The sequence below is a fragment of the Dryobates pubescens genome, chromosome 11 (genome assembly GCF_014839835.1).
Source record: "Dryobates pubescens isolate bDryPub1 chromosome 11, bDryPub1.pri, whole genome shotgun sequence".
Taxonomy (NCBI): Eukaryota; Metazoa; Chordata; class Aves; order Piciformes; family Picidae; genus Dryobates; species Dryobates pubescens.
This window is the reverse complement of record NC_071622.1, coordinates 12,700,481-12,719,704: the sequence shown is the minus strand read 5'-3', so window position 1 is coordinate 12,719,704 and position 19,224 is coordinate 12,700,481. Positions and strand designations below refer to the sequence as shown.

Below are 19,224 nucleotides of genomic sequence, written 5' to 3'. Positions count from 1 at the left end.
AGGCAAGTTGGGTGTTTGGAGTAGAGATCGAAGTATAATCACTGTCCTGACACAGCAGTGTTCTATCTTATAAGAGTAAGAGTTAAAAAATGTTAATTTAAAATGTACCTGCAAGAACAGTGACTGTCTGGAAATATTAATACAGTGAGGACAAAAAGGGGAGCGGGGGGAAGAAGAAGGCATTTCTTTTGCAAATACTAAGATTCTTTTTTCCCTGGTCACTTTCTTGCCTAGATGTTTCCCTTCTCTTGATGGGCTAAACCTAACCTTCAGTCATTCACTAACTAGTTCTGCTTCACACTCAAACTGCATAATATGTGTGAGGAGGCGATGCTTAAGAATTCCTGGTGAACATCTGATCATTCCACGTGAGAAAACTGTGCCAATGAATGACACCAATGGGCTGACAGCTGCCTGAATTTCTCATTTCTCTTAAATCATAATTTGAAGTGGATTTAAAACCCTGACTGGAAAAATACAATAATAATAATAAAAATAAATGAGTAAGACTGTAGTTCCTTGAGCAGCTGTGCTAACCTAACAGCTCACTGCTGCTCCAATATCTCACCCCTCCAACCCCCTTTTATGCAGTGCTGTCCCCTGTCCTTGTTGTGGCTGGTTAAAACCAACCAAACAAAAAGATGTGGGTGGATTTCCCACACCCTCCTGTTAGTCTCTTGCTAAGTTAATGAGTTAAAACCTCTCAGAGGATCCAGTGAGTGCTAGCAGATTGTGTGAGTGAGGCTTCCCCAGTTCCCCAAAAAGAACTGTTCTGTGAACTCGCTATGTTTGGTGGAAGTGGCTCTTCACACATCACCCTTCTCAGTGTAGCAGCTCCCTGACTTTTAGAAGCTGAGTCTCTGTGACACAAATATGTTTGCTACCTGCTGGCCATGGCGATTTCGAAGCCTTGTAGGCTGGATACTGGCTCACATCAGCAACCATTTCAGAAGGCAGGGGCTGCAGTATTACCCTGGCAATGAGGTAAAGGCAGTCAACAATTCTCACCTTCCACGTGTAGATCCAGGGGTTTGTAGCAGAGGCACTTAGTTTCCATGCAATTATTACTCTTCTATCTTCTCAAAACTAGTGAAAGGAGAAGAAAATAGCTTTGTGGTGTTGCCTTGATGAATAAGCACAGTTATATTCAGAAAGAAGGAGAAGAGCCAGACTGCAGGATTAAACCAGGCAAGGTGAAATCCTCCCTGCTGACTATACATGCTGTTGGGAAGCTGAGCTTCCTGTGAGAAAACAAACCTGGGCTTTAATTAGCCCTTTCAGTAGTCTGTGACAGAGCTACATCTACAGGCATCCCAGACCCACTGATCTGTCAGGGAGAGCTGGCTCTGTGTTTAGCTTTTCAGCAGGAAACCTCTTGAAAGTCTCACTGAAACAGTTATTTTCATGTGGCACTGGAGCAGCGAGCACAGCTCCTAAGTCTGGAGTGATTCATCTTTTTCTTTCCCTGAGTCAGTATTAAACTGTCCACATCAAACTTACACTAAAAATAATTTTAATTTTTTTTATATTTGTGGAACTAAATCTAATTCTTTTTTAATGTGGTTGGGAATGCACTGGTCTGAAATAAAGCTTTTACTGTGATTAGAGACAAACCTCCAAATGATATTTTTCGTACAAGTGTTTTATCTTGCTGGATTCAAATCTGTTCCTGAGATGCCCAACTGGGGGGGGGGGGGTGGAGTTTATTTTGTTTTACACTTTAAAATGAAGTTGTTTTTACTTTGATTGTAACACTTTACAGGGTAAATGAAGCAAGGCTGATTTAGTTAAATGGTACATCTGTGAACTAGTCTTGTATTATCTTTGTGAATCAAACATAGTATTCTCAAGTAATGGGACTTATTTCACTTAGTTTAACAAATTCTAAATGTGCCCAGAGAGAATTAAGAGCAATTAAATAGACAATACCACCTAGTGTTGTTAATCCAGGAAACTGCAAAATCCCTGGGGTTTAGATGCAGTCAGGTTGAGTAAAACCAGTCTCAGGAAAGGGAGGCAGCCATGTAATCAGTCCTGCCAGCTGGCAAACACATCCTGCCCATTAATTAGTGTCTTGCTTGCTACAGCTATGTTAGTTTGCCTACACAGGTAAGCATTGTTTATGCCTTGTTGGATGTTTTAAAGGACTCCTCTTGGCTGGCCCTTGAAATGCCTTGTAAGATTTAAGCTTTCATCTGTGCCATTGTGTTAAAAGCAACTGAAAACCAGCCATTTGCAAGAGGAGAGGAGACAGAGAGGCAAGAGGTGAGGATTCAGTCCCTTGACAATGCATGAATTATGTCATTGATTGCAGAGTCACAATAGCACTTACTGACTGAATGTGGCGGTTTAGGAGTAGAGAAAAATTGGAGTTTACTGGGCCTGAACTATCCAAACTTGGAAGCTAGGTAAAGTCATGCTTTCACCATGAGGTAAAGGTAGGGCTGTTCCCTTCCTTTGAGTAAGTAGTTGTAGCATAGTCTGTGAAACTGCTTGTACATGTGGGAGAATGACACCTCTTCTTTTGATTTACTACTAGGCTCAGGGATAATCAGCAGACTTCTGCATAATCTTACATACCTTTGGCATGGAGGATGGGGCCAGCCTCTTCTCTGTGGTCCCCAGTGACAGGACAAGAGGTAACGGGCATAAACTTGAACATAGGAAGTTATATCTAAATGTGAGAGGAAACTTCTTTACTTGGAGGGTGGCAGAGCACTGGAACAGGCTGCCCAGAAAGGTGGTGGAGTCTGTCTCTGGAGACTTTCAAGGCCTGCCTGGACATGCTGCTGTGTGATCTGCTTCAGGCGATTCTGTTCTGGCAGAGGGGTTGAACTCCAATGATCTTCAGAGGTCCCTTCCAATCCCTACCATTCTGTGATGGAAAACAGAAACACTCCTCTTACAACACAGGTTTTCTCCCAACTGCTAGAGAGAAACATGCTAGAGAGAACAGTGCACGCTCGAGAGAAACTCTTAGTAGATGTTGCTGTGGGAATGACAATGAAGATGAGGGCAGAGATGTTCCCCTGCAGCCTGAGGGATTGTTCTGGCTGACAAGTACCCCCTGGTACAGCAGAACCCTGGGGAATGTGTTGTGCAAACAGCATGAGGGCAGTAAGTATACGCTGTGCCAGGCATCATCTTGAAAACAGAGAGACTTGAAGTAAATAAATTTTCATTCTACTAATAACCTACTGGGAGCTGTCCCACTACTTCCTTCCAAGTAATAATACTAGGGGGAAACACAATGAAGTACTCCAGTTTGTGCCTTTCAAGTTAGGCTAAGTATGCATCTGAGCAGCCTTTAAAACTGGGCTAATCCATGGATGGGTTTAGAGAAACTGGAATAATTTGCAGCTGGATAAATACTATTTAGCAGTGGATCAAGATCCTATCTCTCCCAAGTCAGAAACTGAATCATTTATTTCAGGATCATGACTAATACATACAGGTTAACCCACCAGGAATACAGGGCTCCCCTGTTTCTCCTGGATTACAGCTGCTTTGGTACTGAATGTATTTCAAGCTACTTTTACCTGGAAATGACTAAAAGATATGGGTAGAGGCTTAGGACATTACTTCCTCTGATGTTCTTATTCAGTGAGACTTGCTTTTATTTAACCTGTAAAGGAATCTGTATGTATCTTTGAAAAAAAATAGATAGATAAATGTAATAATATATAGGAAACTGAACCAGAAGGGATTATACATCAAAATACACCAAAAGGATTTGGTGTCATAAACTATGTCTGTGTTTTTCTATTACCAGAATCCTGGGCTGTACTAATTTCCTTTTGGTTTCTCTTATTTATAGATTTTATATAATACATGGATGGCACTAACAATGCAAACAAGAGCAGATGTTCTCAGATTTTTCACCAAATCCCCATCCCCCTCTTTCCTGTAATCCCTGGGTTTGGACTGCTGCTGATACCACACTCAAAAGCTGTGTCAGGAACTCTCTTATGCTTTGGGAACTCTCTTATGCTTACCCATGGAAGGAGAATCTTTGGTTTCTCCGGAATGGGAAATGATGAATGCAGAAAAGGATCTAACCAAGCATGATCCAGATCTCTGTCTGCTGTTGAAGGCAGATGGACTTCAGAGCACTGGAAATGGCAGCTTCAAAACTCTTGACTCCACCACAATCAAGTTGTCCAGGCTTGGAGTTATATTTGTTACCTGGGTGTGCCCCAAGTCCTAAAGAGTGAGAAAACAAAAGCCTCATAGTACTATCAGCCTTTGAAGTGAGAACAATGCGGTACTGCCAGTACTCGTGTAACAAACCCATGTATTATATAAAGTAGACTATGAAAATTGAAGTGTAATGCTCATTCTTCAAAGTCCAATTCCATGTACATGGTCACAGCCAATGGTGACTTTTTTAACTGTTACGGAGTTGTTTGGATCAGTACCTTGTTATTGTGTGAACGATGCCTTGTCAAATAAATGGAAATGCAAACAAAATGAGAGTTAGGTGCTTGTTTTCATAAGCTGTTTACTTAAATTACAGCTTAAATGTGTTTGCAGCAATAACCAGCTACTGTGTCAGGGTATCCAGCTGGGCATTTTCTAGCAGCAGGACACAGTGACTCAGCAGACTACATGGCTGATTCCAATCCTTTCATTAGGAGAACGTACACTTTCACTAAGGGGTAACCTGTCCCACATGAGTCTGACAGACTGGCACCGTCACCCTGGTCTCTGCTCCACATGCTAACCTGAAGTTCCCAGCACAGAGACCATACTGATAAATGGGCTTTTCCTAAAGTGGGTTGATATACAATAGTGGGGAATAGGGGTGATTGCTAAGATCTTCATGCTTTGCTGGAGCACACAGGAGAAAGAGGCCAATGAGCCATGAGGCAGCACAAACTGAAGGAAGCGACTTAGGGAACAAGAGACAGCAAGAAACCGAAAACTCAACCCATGACACTGACTCTTAGCAGTAAGAATGGCTGAGCAAGAACAGGACAATGTGGAATTACAGCAGTCAGAAGTATCCAAATGCTTTATACAGTAATTTTCCCATGTGAGCAATTGCTCTAGGATTTCTATTTTATTAACCAAGATGACAAGGCATTGTTCCCAGACAACTGGAAAAGCACACAGCACTTCAGGGGGAAGATATTAAGGCAGAGGTAGAAAAGCTGAAGGTTAAATTTACCAGACCTAACATTTTGTATTGATTTACTTCCACATAACTATTCAAAGACACTTTGTCATCAGTTGCTATCAATGCCTGCAGACAGAAGTAGAAGGAATAGCCATGATGTGCTAGATAAAGAAGCCACATCCTTTCAAAGCCCTCTCAGATGCTCTGAGACCGCCTGTCTCTAGTGCTAATGAGGACTGAAGAGCATTCTGCACTGTATTTAGTCTGCCAGACAGACTAGACCAGGAGCTTCCAGCTGGGTTTCAGTACTCCTACTAACTCTAAACTAGCTGCTTTCCCCCTTCCCAGTACAGGAGCTGTTCTGGTTCTTATCCCCTGAGAGGAGGCTTGCCACTCGGCTCCTTGTAAGAATGCACACAAAAAGAAAACATGGCTTTGTCAGGCTCTCTTCTGTTTCCAGTCAGGGGAGTATAAAGCATCCAGATGCAGCTTAATGCAGAGGAACTTTTTTTTCTTACATTTCAAGAGTGACAACGCTTTCACATAGAAGCTGCCACTCAAATGGAAGTGCCATGGGCATGGAAATGCTGCTGCTTAAAAAAATCAAGAAAAAAAAAAATTACAGGCTCAGTTACAAATACATTTATGTATTAGTGAAGGCATTTCTCTTCAAGACAGAAGTTAGATTACAAAGCAATACCAATCTAAATTCTACAACAGTAAGCACATCCTAATAGAAGACCACAACTGAGAGTGAAGAAACTCAAAAGATTAGTAACTAAGGGGAAAAAAAAAACAGCAAAACCAAAGAAAGTTTTTTCTTGTCTCAGTGGCTGCTCAACATAAAGATCACAAAGAGACAATTAATGAGTAAGCAACTGCCCTTAACTAATTAAATAAACATGTCACAAAAGTAAATTGCAGCTGACCATATTGGTTTTTTACAGGGAAAATCAACTAGCCCAGCTTCAAATGCTCTTTCTGAACATGGACAGGCTGAAGCTTAGTCCTGTGAAAATCAGACATAACCACAGGGTTATTTACGTAGATCTTTCCTGACCCTTTTTCAACCACAGACCTTCAATCGCTGGACCAGAGAGTTGTAATAAACACATCAGTATGTCTGTTAAAAATGCTTTTTGGAATGAAAGAACTGAAACAATTCTATTACTACTTTGAAATACTCCAGTTTATGAAAACCGATTTTGAGTTTAAAAAGAGTGTTAAAAATTTTTCACTTTGGCTCTGTTGTGTCAGAATGGAACACAGATGTGAACACTCTGATCTATCTCCACATTTCTCAAGCTCACCGCTTGACTCCCTTATCTTTGCCACTTAGTTCACATGGATTTTATTTATTAATGCATATTCCCTCCTATTGTTTGGGATAAAAATGCATTTTGAGCAAAAGAACTTTTATTCTTGAAACCAACAACGAAAACATCCTTGGCTTCAGGTTTTATAATAATAATAAACCAGGTTGGAAGAGACCTTCAAGATCATCACGTCCAATCCCTCAACCAATCCAACCCACTTAAACAACTAACCCATGGCACCAAGCACCCCATCAAGTCTCCTCCTGAACACCTCCAGTGATGATGACTCCACTACCTCCCCAGGCAGCCCATTCCAATGGGCAATCACTGTCTCTGTATAGAACTTCTTCCTAACATCCAACCTAAACCTCCCCTGGCGCAGCCTGAGACTGTGTCCTCTTGTTCTGGTACTGGCTGCCTGGGAGAAGAGACCAACATCTGCCTGTCTACAACTTCCCTTCAGGTAGTTGTAGAGAGCAGTAAGAGTCACCTTCAATCTGTTTTTCCCCTCCGTACCTCTATAAAACAAACCAACCAAACAAGCCCCAAGCAAGCAAACAAAGACACACCACCAACCCCCCCAAAAATAAACAAACCCCAACAACACACCACACACACAAAAAAAACCCCAAGACCAAAACCAAACAAAACCAATAAACAAACCCAAACCCACAACTCTCTTTACAGATTAATTAATTCCTGGATGTTCACTTAGAAAAGAAAAATAATCTCTAAGCCCATAGATCAGCAAAGGAGCTGGCACTCCCCACTTTGGTAAACTGGATGTTACAACAAGCACCCTCTTCTAGGGAAAGCCTATGTGTGAAATCCTGAGGGGCTCTATCCTGTCTTGGCTTCCACTGTTTGTAAGGTCAGAATCACAGAACCGTTTTGGTTGGAAAAGATCTTCAAGATCATCAAGTCCCAACTGTTAACCCAGCACTGCCAGGGCACCACTAAGCCATGTCCCTCAGCACCGCATCTACACAGCTTTGAAATCCCTCCAGGGATGGGGACTCCACCACTGCCCTGGGCAGCCTGTGCCAGAGCTTGACAACCCCTTTTGGGGAAAAAAACAAGTGTTCTTCATGCCCAACCTAAACCTGCCCCGGTGTATCTTCTTGAGACCATTTCCTCTCGTCCTATCACTTGTTCCTGGGGAGAATAGATCAACCCCTACCTCACCACAACCTTTCAGGCAGTTGCAGAGAGCCAGGTCTCCTCTCAGCCTCCTTTTCTCCAGGCCGAACACCCTCAATACCCTCTCTATGTATTCTATGTATTCTCTTTCTCTCACCTTCTCACACATTGCCGTTGCTTTTTTTTTCCACACTGGTTAATCTGAATATCCGACTGAGACCTAAGGATAAGGGCCCATTTTTTGGGTTTCAGTACGTTTGTTTTACTTCATGTATTATCAAATAGTGGTGTGAAACCCCTCACTGTACTTTGTATCTTGTACAAGTGCAAGCGAAGTAGAAGAAATTTCCAGTCTCTGCTACAAGAATCCAGACTGTGGCAGCACAGGAGGACAGCTCCCAGCGGCTGCCGAACCGCGGCCTCAGAACTCCCGCCTCAGAACCCAGCTCCCTCAGGGCGGCAGCTAAGGCCACGCGCCGCGCGGCGGAGGCGGGAAGCTCGCGACCCTGCCCTGCCCTGCCTTTCCCCGCCCCGCGCCACAACTCCGCCGGTGAGTGGCAGGGGGGAGGGCCCGGCCAGGCTTGTTCCGCTCCCCCGGCGGAACGGGCGGAGCCGGCGCCATCGCGTCACGTCACTTCGGCGTTCTGTGGGCGGGGCGGGAGGCCGGAAGGTTCCAGAGGGGCCGCGGGAGCCGGTGTCGGCGGGCGACATGGCCTCAGCGTGGGAGGAGGTGAGGCGGCTTCATTTCCCCCCTTCCCCTACTCTGCCCCGTTCTGCTTCTGGGGGGTCTGAGTGGGAACGGGGTGCAGCCCGCGGGCCCGGCCCCGGCCCTAGCTGGGCCTTGCGGTATGAGGGGCAGTGGCCTGGCCGCAGCTGGGAGGCATGCGGGCAGGCAGCCTGCGTGCCCGGGGGGCAGCCGGGAGCCCTCGTCTTGGGTGTTGGCTGAGGGCTGTTGGGGATGTCTCCCAGAAGTGGTGCAGGGCGCTTTTAGTGTAATCCAGCCTCTGGAGCAGCCGTGCCCGGTGTCGAGCTTTTATCGCCTTCCCTTGTACTTTAATTGATGAAAGCATAAACCTTGAAGTACATTGGCTTAGCAGTAGTTTTGTGAGCTCTAGATGAGCTGTTGGACTTCATGATCTTAAAGGTCTTTTCCAACCTCAGCAGTTCTGTGTTTCTATATGCTGGTTAAAGGGTATAATATTGTCTCGGGAGTGAGGAACTCATGGCGTCACGCTTCACAGCGGGTGTAGGGGGAAACGAAAGCACCGACTTGATGAACCTTGAACTAGTACATGTGGGAAACGTGTAAGTGTCATAACTGGAAGAGCTTCGCTGTGAAACTTGTGCAGAAAGAACTGTGTTTAACACATGTGTGTGGTCTTGTGTTCTTGAAACAGTTACAGAAAGATTTGGAAGAGGTTAAAGAACTGCTTACGAAAGCCACAAGGAAGCGAGTTCGTGATGTCCTGATGACAGAGAAACACAAGCTAGAGCTAGAAATCAAGAATCAGCCTCCACCGAAGCCAAAAGATGTGACAGAGGAAGAAAAGTCACTGGGAGGGTACACGGTGAAAATAAACAATTATGGTATGATTACTTTTCTGAGTGCTTACCAGACCTTGGGCATCTCTCTGAAAAGATGGCAGGGTGGCCTTCGTGTGAGTTACAGCTGCTATTTAGCATTACAGAGTAGAAGACTTCTTAAGTATTTATTTTATACTGGAGACATCACTTTAAAAGCTACTGTGTTCTTACTGTGCTGACCCAACCTCAACATGTATTGTGGTTGGGTGACAGTACTTGGGATGCATTGATGATCTCTGCTGTACCAACTAGTATTTTTCCATTGCCTAGTGCTTGGCAGGGATGAAAGGGTGAGATTTGCCTTCTCTGCTTGCCATATGGGTGAAAGGAGAGGGAATTGCTCAAGATGCTGCTTGTATGGGGAGTAGGGGGAAACGTGGATCCAGGAAATTGCAGCAAAAGCAGTTACCTTCGATTCCCCCTGCACAGACAGAGTTGCTCTCCTTTTACCCTCTTTGATACAAGTTTTTTTCTCAGAAGTTGAATTAGGGAACAGGGATATGTGTGAGGACCTTTTGCTCTCAAGGTATTCCTGAACTATTCAGGTCTTTCCCTTATATCTCTGAAGATCATTTCAATAAGGCAGGGATCCTAGCCAATCCTAGGGGACTTGACAGGGGAAGTTGGAATGGAATGTGTGAAGTTTATGGAGGAAAAGTAGAACTTAATCTCTTCTTTTCAATTGCAGGTTGGGATCAGTCAGATAAGTTTGTTAAGATTTACATTTCTTTAAATGGAGTCCAGAAGCTTCCATCTGAGAATGTGCAGGTGAATTTCACAGAGAGGTGAGTTCATCTTCTTGCACCACACCACAGGGGAGAGCATGGGTGAAAAACACTCTTGGAAACACAAGAATGTGTTAAGTTCTGTTCTGTACCAGCCCTTATTCCCTCACAATCCCTCTCTTCTTTTATTAAACTTGAGTGATAGTGGCTTTTAGTAGCACTTCACACATGCCCTTAAATATAGCTCTTAGAGAGTATCAGGGCGTTTTCATTTTACAAATGTTTGTTGCACCTCATCAAACTTGACAGGATGTATAGTGTTAGCCTTCTTTCCTGATGGTGGTAGAACTGAAGTGTACATTAAGTAAATCTGCCTTTCCAAGGTTGTAGGAGATAGTGAAGTAGGAAGAGATCTTGGTTTGTTGTTGGATAGGTCCTTCTAAGTCCTCTAATATGAAGGATTTGAGAGCCTCAGGAAGAAATTAGTTCAAGCCTGTTGACATGCTTTCCCAAGAAATACGCCTACTAAAGGGCTTTCAGACATTGTTTTTGGTGTCAAGGCACAATGGTCTTAAAATGATTGAAATATTTTTACCCTTCTTCTTCCATTTTATGGTTTCAGGTCATTTGATCTGCTAGTGAAGAATCTGAATGGGAAAAACTACACCATGACCTTCAACAACCTCATGAAACCCATCTCTGTGGAAGGCAGCTCTAGGAAGGTCAGTGCACCTCAGCTGTTCGAGAGCTTTCGGTCCTTCACAAAGTACCATACACATTGCCTGACTAGTTCAGGAGACTTGGCACTAGTCTTCAGTCCCTCCCATCTGTCTGTAGAGTCTCTTCACTGTGAACATGACTCTTGCTAACCTGTAGTTCTCGTAACTATGGAATTATTCTCTGGAATCCTTGGGCTTCTGCTTCACATGATCATGTCTGGTTGTTTTGGTTTTTGTAATAGCTCTGACAGGATTTTGGTAATAATTAAACAGAAAATTCCACTAAGCACTCATTTAGCATCCTTGTGCTTCTAAATACCTCTGAGAAATTCTTTGCAGTTTTAAATTCTGAGAGACTTGTCAGAAGACCGAAATCTTGGGAATTTAAATCACCATAATACCCAGGGCAGAGTCTGAAGCCTCCTTTGCCTTCAGAAGGATGTGTTGCTCCAGAATTGAGTGCTAGTAACACTTTACTGCTGGTGGTAGCATCCATACTGTGCTACTCACAGCACCATTCTGAGCTTAGGGATATCTTGGGTACCTTGAGTGCATTCTGTGCAGTCATGCACTGCCCTCAGTGACATCAGATGTGAGGAAATGATGGTTCAATTTGAAATTGCCCTAAAACTAGGACAGTGTGAAAATAAACCAACTGAAATAATCGAGGGTGATGCTCTGGTGATTTTTGACCCAGCATAAAAGCAAGCAGTGGTCACGTACTTGCTAAGCTGTAAGCTCCAGCAGACTCTGGTGTGCTGTAGCGTGCAGAAGTGCTTTGCAAAATTTAGGTCAGGGCTGTAATTAAACAGGGCTTTGCTTGTGTGGGGGGGGAGAACTGAACTTTCTCTCACCACGGCTAACTCAGTTGGAGAAGCAGAAATGAATTAAAGCTATATTTGCAAGCAGGATGAAGTGCAGATGGATATATACACAATATACAGTATTTACCATATATATAGAAATATACAGCAAAGAACGTAATACAGAACAAAACTGGGTTCCCCCCCTGTACCTCCTCTCTCCCCCTACCTCCCTTTTTTCCCAAAAAGGGTTAGAGAGAGAAAAGGTAATTATTAAGGAGGAAATTCTGTTAGCTCAAAGCGTATGCAAGAATTATTCTTACCTGTTAGTTCAAGGTTAACTCCGTCCAGCAGCTGTTGCTCAGAGAGAGACAGAAACAGGCTGAAAAAGGACAGAACAGACTGAGACTCAAACTGAACTAAAACTTGAAGTTGCATTCTGCCAATCTACCAATGAAATTCGTTTAGAGTATCTTTGTTTTCAAAACATTCAGCCGGAGTGTTCCAGCAACTGTCCCTTTCTTAAAGGCACAGCCTAAAACGGTCACAGCTTGTAACTTGGAAACATATTCCAGGATTAAGCAATGCCCTAAAACTAGTTTCATCTTCTTGGAGAACTGAACTGGGAGATCCTCCATCTGAACGTGGTATTCTTGGAGAAGCCTAGTAAATCCAGCCACCCTGTACCTGACAGTGCTTCTAGCATCTTGGGAATCACCAAATGGTGTTACGGTGTTCCTGCAGTGGTGTATGTTCTTCTGTATTGGTACTGTAGTTCTGTACTGGTTTTGTGTTAATCACACCATCTAAGTTGTCCACAGTGTGATTAATAAATTGTACTCAAGTACGTTCATTTCTGTATGCTACATAATAGCCTGTAGCTGAGGATATGTGAGTATAGGAAGAGGTTTGTGTTCTTGGCTGACTGTATTCATTGTGGCTGTGACTAGTAGCCCTTTGTGAAGCATTTAATGTGTGCCTTGCTATTCTCCATACAGATAAAGACAGACATGGTCCTTGTGATGTGTAGGAAGAAGCGGGAGGAAAAATGGGACTGTCTCACTCAAGTGGAAAAAGAAAGCAAAGAGAAAGAGTAAGTGTCTCTTCAGCCCTCTCTCTCGTTTTCCATTCTTTTTTCTCCACATTGTGCTAAGACTGCCAGGGAGGCAGCTCTGTAATGCACTGGCTGTGAGTTGCTATTCTGGGGGACAAGGCATTTGAGAATCACAAAGTTGGGATTTTTTTTTGGTGCTAGGAGGGCTGGCAATGGAGGAGATACCTTTTGAGTAGCTGTCTGCCACTCTTCTATTGTTTTCTTGCTGCTGCTGAAGGCTGCATCATAGGAAATACGATAAACAAGACCTACTGTGACAGTGCCAAACCAATTAGAGATTCATTTCTATTGATGGCTGTATTCATTGCAAAAACTGCTCTAATGAAGTTGACTTTTTGTAGCTTATTTTATATAGAAATACATATAGATGCCTTGCAGCTATGCTGCTGACATTGTTGTGTCAGCTGTGTGTGAAGCATCTGTGCAAAAATCCCAGCATCCTTAGGGCAAAACAGGTCTTTGCTTACCTGGATCATTATACAAAGTCTTGAGCTAATTTGTATCCCTTCAAGTGCTTGGGAGCAATCCTGCAAGCAGCTGAGCCACTGGACATGTAAGGGTGGTAAATTACAGCAGGAAACACTTGAGGATAAGAGATATTTGTCCTATGTACATAGTATATCATAATTTTATATTACTTCACAGTGCACACTTGTATCCAGAAGTGGTGCATACCCACCTCTAAGCAGGGCACTACTGATTTTTTTTCTCAAGTGCTGTGCCCTGCCAACAGCTATTAGTTTTGTTTATAAGATGACTTGCTAAAAGTGATTAGTCCTAACTAACTGTACTAACCAGTATGACAAAATGAGCCACTTCAGAAATACACTTCATGATGGGGTCTGAGAGTGGTGCCTCATGCTTGGGGAACTTGCTCCCTCTGCTGATCTGTTTTGATCTACTTGTTTTTCAGATAACCCACAGCTTTACTAGGAACTACCTAGAGGATTTTAGAAGCAGAACTCCAAGAGGCAGTTTTGCTAGAGAGGGAATTGTGTAGTCTGGTGATGTGGGGTGTGTCATACCTGGGTACTTACCATGCGGGTTGTCATCTGAATTCTTAAACTGAGAATACTGCTTTGAAATGGAAGGTGTTAAAAATGAGTTTCTAAACCTTGGGAGATATTCAGAAAAATGGGAAGCAGAAAATGCATTTTAGGTTGTGAATGTGGCCACTTCAGAGAGCTCAGTGTGACTGTGTTTCTATTTTTATTCACTAGTAACAGCAGAGAGAGATATTGGCATATTCTGTGTCCTTTCTATTACACTCCTGCTTCCTAAAATAAATTAGGGGTGGTGCTTCTAGGGCCATGTTTAGTGCAGAATGCTGCCTGTTATCCTTAGTGGGACAGCTCTAGGTACACTACTCAAATTGCACTTAGTTTAAGGGTACTCTGTAGGATTCTCTCTACTCAGGAGCTGAGACTGCTAGGTAACACAATTAGTGTTTGATTTTTTCGGTTGGTTTTTTCGGTTGGTTTTCTTCCTTCTTGCTCCAAATTGCTGGATATACCTGATCTTCCTTCTATGTATCTATCTTGCAGGAAGGCTTCCTATGACACCTCAGATCCTAGTGAGGGGCTTATGAACCTTTTAAAGAAGATGTATGCAGAAGGGGACGATGAAATAAAGCGCACCATCAACAAGGCCTGGGTTGAAAGCAGAGAAAAGCAATTTAAAGGGGACATACCAATGGATATTTAAAAGTACTCTAAAGGCCGCCTTAATACTGATCTTCCATGTGAGACATGCTCTGCTGCAAAGATCATTGTTTACACAACCTTCTTCCAAGCAAAGACAGTCATTTTCCATTTCAGGTTGGAGAAAATATTTAAATAAAATAGCTTATAAAGCATTTCCTTCAGTCAAGTGGCTCACCATTTCCTGAAGAGTGGAGCATAGGTATATCCTTACTCCTTCCTGAAAAAGCATCTCAGATGAATTGAAACTGAGAACAGAATGTAAAAGGAAAGGAATCCCAAACCAGGAGGGGTCAAGGCCCCTCTGTTTCAAGGAACAGCTGTATTCAACTGGTTGCTGGGGCTGATGTCATGCTTGCTATGTGGGGTGTGGTTTTTGATTTGATGTGGGAAAGCAGGGTTGAAGCATGTTAGAGAAATGCTGAACAGAGCAGAACCACTATCTCATGCACTGAAGAGTTGAGCAGAAACAGTATGGTGTTAATCCCATGGTGTTAAAATTTAATGGTTGCTCTCAGAAATTAATTACTGGATGTTTAGCCTCTTACAGATTTTGGAAACACGTCTTTAGTGCCCATGCTGTGACCTCCTTTGGGGTGTCTTTGAGGTGGCATGTCACAGGAGGACAGTCAGATTACCCTGCCTCTAACAGTGTATGAAGAGACAAACTACTTCTTCCTATCAAGAGTTTACACTAAGAAGTATATTGGGACAGCACATACTCCAAAATTTACTCTGCTGGGAGTGATGGGCTGCTGTTTGCTGCCTGTGTGGCTTCCAATACTTGGTCTGTTTATTGCAGGCCTTCAGCCCCAATACTAGGGAGGGGATGGAGCAGCCATTCCCCCTTGTGTGCCCTGCTTTGAAGAATAGAGGGCAAACATGAGCTTAGCAGCAAGCCTGTTACTGTTTCCTTCTTGCTTCCTTCTTGTGTCTCCCAAGGACAGAGTTGTTTGATGTTACCTTACAAATTAAGGAAGCCATTACTCTCTTGTTATAGTCTGGGCTAGGACTTGTTACCTTGTTCTTAGAGCATTGGACTAAGCACTGCACTACAGGAGAGAAATACTAGCACGCTGTAGTTTCTCATAGGTCCTCTCTCCACTTTGCTTGTTAATATAAGTGTATTAAGTTTGTATAGCAAAAGTGTCTAAATTTGAGGCCATGTTTTATTCTCACTTCATGCTCACCCTTGTTCATGGCAGGAGACCACTTTGCCCTGTTGTACATTTATGCTTTTACCCCAATGACCACAGTGAACTTACCATATGGTGGCAAAAAAACTGCTTTAACAAGCCTTGTGCTGTATGTCTTTATTTCTCATGCTGCCCAGATCACAAACCTCAGCTTTGTTCTGCAACCATCACATTATGACTTTTTTCCCCTCAAAATGAAACTGCCTTTCATACAGATCACTTCAGTGCAATTATGCTGCTGCTTGTCAATGACAATCCAGAAAGCCAGAATCACCAAGGATTCTCATCCTTCCCTTGTTGGTCTGATACCAATGCAGGACTCTCAGATGGGAATCTTGCTTTAATTACTCAAACACACCAACTGGGCCTGGTTTGTGTATTCTACCTGAATGTGGATCTACCACATCGCCCTCTGTATCCCAGACATCTGAGCATGGTCGGCAAAATGGCGGAAAACGATTCTGCTGAGCCTCCAACGCCGCCTCACCCCGCGCGGGCGGGAGGTCAGGACACACCGATTCCGGATCCTCACAGGGCAGCTGTCCCGGGGCAAGGCAGCAATCTCCTTATCAGCCACTTCCTAAAACACAAGACCAGAGGGTAAGAGTTTATCTGGCTTCCCCAGGATTTTGAGGGGGGGGGGGGGTTAGTGCCAGACCCTACAATCTACCTGTGGAGTAGGTACTACCACAAGGTTCTCTACCATCTCACCAATATGCTTTGCTACTTCATAAGGAACTTTTGCCCGTCTTCCTCACTTGACTCTTTCTGGGCATCCTAACACAGAGGCCCCAAACTTAACCTTATTACACAGACTGAACAATCTCAAGCCAGTAACTGTAGTTAGAAACTCAAAATCTGCTTGTCTCTGTGTGGTGGCAGAATGGGTTAGTCCTTTAAGAGACATGAAATTTAAGCATATGACAAGCTGAATAACCTCAAGCCATTAATTATAGTTAGTCAAAATACATTCATCTTTCTCCTTGCTGCAGAGTGGGCTAATTCTTGAAGACAAGCTGAACTTGAGGAAGGTCTATGTAGAAAAAAGGAGCTCAACTGTTTTCAGGGAGCATCAGGTAGCAGCAATTGAAATGTCAGAAGAACAAGTTGGGTCAGCAAGGAAATGCAGCCCAAAGGAAGAGTCTAGGTAAGCATCCCTAACTGCAGCATTCTTTGTATGCTGTTTTCTGAAGGATGGAAGGGCTCAAAAGAATTCTGTGTTGAGTCACAGCAGGAAGTCACAGCTGGAAGTAAAAGGAGGTCTGCACAAAAACTATGTTGCCAGGGTGCTGCAAAGCAATTGTATAAAGCTATCTTCTAAAGGGGTGTTTGACTTCAAAGGAAGGCAGCAGCAACGTGACTTTCAACTACAGTAACAGCAAGGTCAGTAGGACTTCTTGTCTTCAGAATATGTTTCAGTTACTGGGTTTGTCTAGTTGTGCATCTTATCTGTTGTCTCTAGCTCTGCCTATATCTAGTACAGGCAAACACTTGCAGAATTTTTGTGACTCACTTAATTCCTAGGATTTTACTCAGAAAGTAGCCTGTGCTTTACACTTTAAAACTTTGGAGCCCAAATAACATTTTCTGGGGAAGGATACAATTATTTTCCTGGAGTAGTATTCTTCATTCTAATCGCTGTTATGACTTAGTGACTTCAATAGGTTACAAAAGCAGCTGAGGAGTATCAAAAGCAAGGTCAGTTGCAGCCTTTTTACATTGTTGTTCAGGAGTTTTTGTTTGTTTTGTCTTGTAAGGACATCTGACACAGACTAGACTTGCCAAGAGAATAGTAAAGTCAACATATAAAAGCAGATTCATACTTTCTCTCTCATGTTTAAGCACGAAAAGATCTCACCACAACTAGGTATGGCCAAATCAAAGAGGTACAGGAGCATTTCTGATACCTGCAAATATTTTTAATGCATAAAAAGGAAGGCTGACAGCAGGGCAGTGAAAATGTGCATTTTTAAGAACAGATCTAGTGCCCGTATCCGACGCAGCTTTTCTATGCTTGTATAGCTCAGGAAAGGAGTAAAATTAAGTATTTCTAATTGAATAAAATGTTGGGTTTTGCTGAATCAAACTCCCAGGTTTTTTAAGCCAAAAAATCTGACTTTATTGAGGCAACTATAAAAGTAACCTTACGATATTCTGTATTATCAGAAATAAAGAAAATAGCTTTCTCAGTCTGTTAGTGACAACTCTGAGAGGACAAAATGAGACCTCATCATATGCAGTGTTACTTACACTGTTTACATGAAAAGCACTGGTTTAAGTATCACAGAACCCAATACAGCAACCTCTAGTCAATTGAATACACTACTGTACACACCCCTAAAAGGCAGAGGCTCTGAAGATACTGGGGTGCTAGCAGTAACTACACAATACAGACTCTGTGCTCTTGAGTTAGGAAAAATGCAAGCACTTATAACCTGGCTTGGCCACTTGGACATGTAAAGCAGCCACTGTAGCCCAGCACCTATCACAATGGTAAAAGCCATGTATGGGCTCCTGTCTGAGTCACCACTGCAGGGTGACTGGTCAGTACCTGGAGCTCCTTGGGAAGGATGGTGTTCTTCCGGATGGCATTGATCCGCAGCCGCTGGTCTGCGTACTCATAGGCCAGCTTCCTTCTCTTGACATCCCGCAGCATCCTCCAGTCCACATAGTGGCCCCGCACTTGCCTTATGCAGAATGAGGGGAGAACCTGAATAAAACAATTAAGTTTGTAATACCCACTTGTTGTACCTACAATTTGCCCAAGTATGAATCACTTCTGTAATGGTCTCATCAGACTTTTCCAATTACTTCCTAGACTCATTGAATTGTTTTGGTTGGTAAAGATCTCAAAAAATCATTGAGTCCAACTGTCAGCCTAACACCACCACGGCCCTTACACTGTGCCCCAAAGTGTCATGTCTACACATTTATTGAACACCTCCAGGAATGGTGACTCCACTACCTCCCTGGGCAGCCTGTTCAAATGCTTGACCACTTTCAGTCATCTTTGCTAACATCCAACCTAAACCTTCCCTGTTGCAATTTGGAGCAATTTACTCTTGTTCTATCACTCGATACTAGGGAGAGGAGACCAACCTCCACCTCACTACGACTTCCTTTCAGGTAGCTGCAGAGAAAAGCAAGGTCTCCCCCTCATCCTCCACTTCTCCAGTTCCCTCAGCCAGTCCTAGTTACATTTGTCCTCCAGGCCCTTCACCAGCTTCGCAGCGCAGCTCCTGCCTGAGAAACCCAAGGTGTGACCCAGTGTAGTCCACAGAAGCCAGCAAGACTTTCAGGCTACCTGAGTCGCAAATAACCGGAAGCTACACCCGCCCCGTGCCGCCGCGGGGGCTCAGGGGACGGCTGGCCTGAGGCAGAGCCGAGCACCCCGCCGCTCCCGGCGGCCTGATGAGTCCCACAGCCCCAGCGACGGGCCCTGCTCACTCCTCGGTTCCTCAGCCGAGCGGGACACGGCCCCGAAGGAGAACAGGGTAGGGAAGGAGCCAGGCTGACCTGCTGAGCGGCCCGCAGTGCCCAGCTCAAAGCGACGGCCGCCATCTCGTCGGTGCGCAGCGGCAGGGCCGCGCATGCGCCCGAGCCTGGCGGGAAGACGGGGGGCGGCCGCGGGGCTGCGAGTCCCCGGTAGGGCTTGGCTTCGGTGTCCGCCTGCACCCTCCTGCCGTTAAACTATTTGCCAGTGCCTCTGCGGTTGGAAAGAAAGTAAGTCGCTGCAGAGGGCTGTGCTGTATACCCCGGTGGTGCTGCCAGCCTTGCCGGCGCTGTCTGCCGTCAGGGGGAGCTGACA

At 44.1% G+C, this 19,224-nt stretch overlaps 2 protein-coding genes across 2 annotated transcripts; one reads left to right on the top strand and one right to left on the bottom strand.

Annotated features, from left to right (window-relative positions):
• Positions 1–8,194: 8,194 nt before the first annotated feature.
• Positions 8,195–14,976, top strand: CACYBP (calcyclin binding protein). The gene is made up of 6 exons (XM_054165411.1): positions 8,195–8,305; positions 8,973–9,162; positions 9,848–9,944; positions 10,507–10,606; positions 12,405–12,499; positions 14,065–14,976. The coding sequence occupies exons 1-6, from the start codon at positions 8,285–8,287 to the stop codon at positions 14,222–14,224; spliced, it is 663 nt and encodes a 220-aa protein (XP_054021386.1). The 5' UTR covers positions 8,195–8,284; the 3' UTR covers positions 14,225–14,976.
• Positions 14,977–14,982: 6 nt separating this feature from the next.
• MRPS14 (mitochondrial ribosomal protein S14) lies at positions 14,983–19,011 on the bottom strand. Its single transcript, XM_054165412.1, has 3 exons — positions 18,933–19,011; positions 17,968–18,126; positions 14,983–15,996 (listed from the first exon to the last, which is right to left on the bottom strand). The coding sequence occupies exons 1-3, from the start codon at positions 18,975–18,977 to the stop codon at positions 15,814–15,816; spliced, it is 387 nt and encodes a 128-aa protein (XP_054021387.1). The 5' UTR covers positions 18,978–19,011; the 3' UTR covers positions 14,983–15,813.
• Between the last annotated feature and the right edge of the window lie 213 nt (positions 19,012–19,224).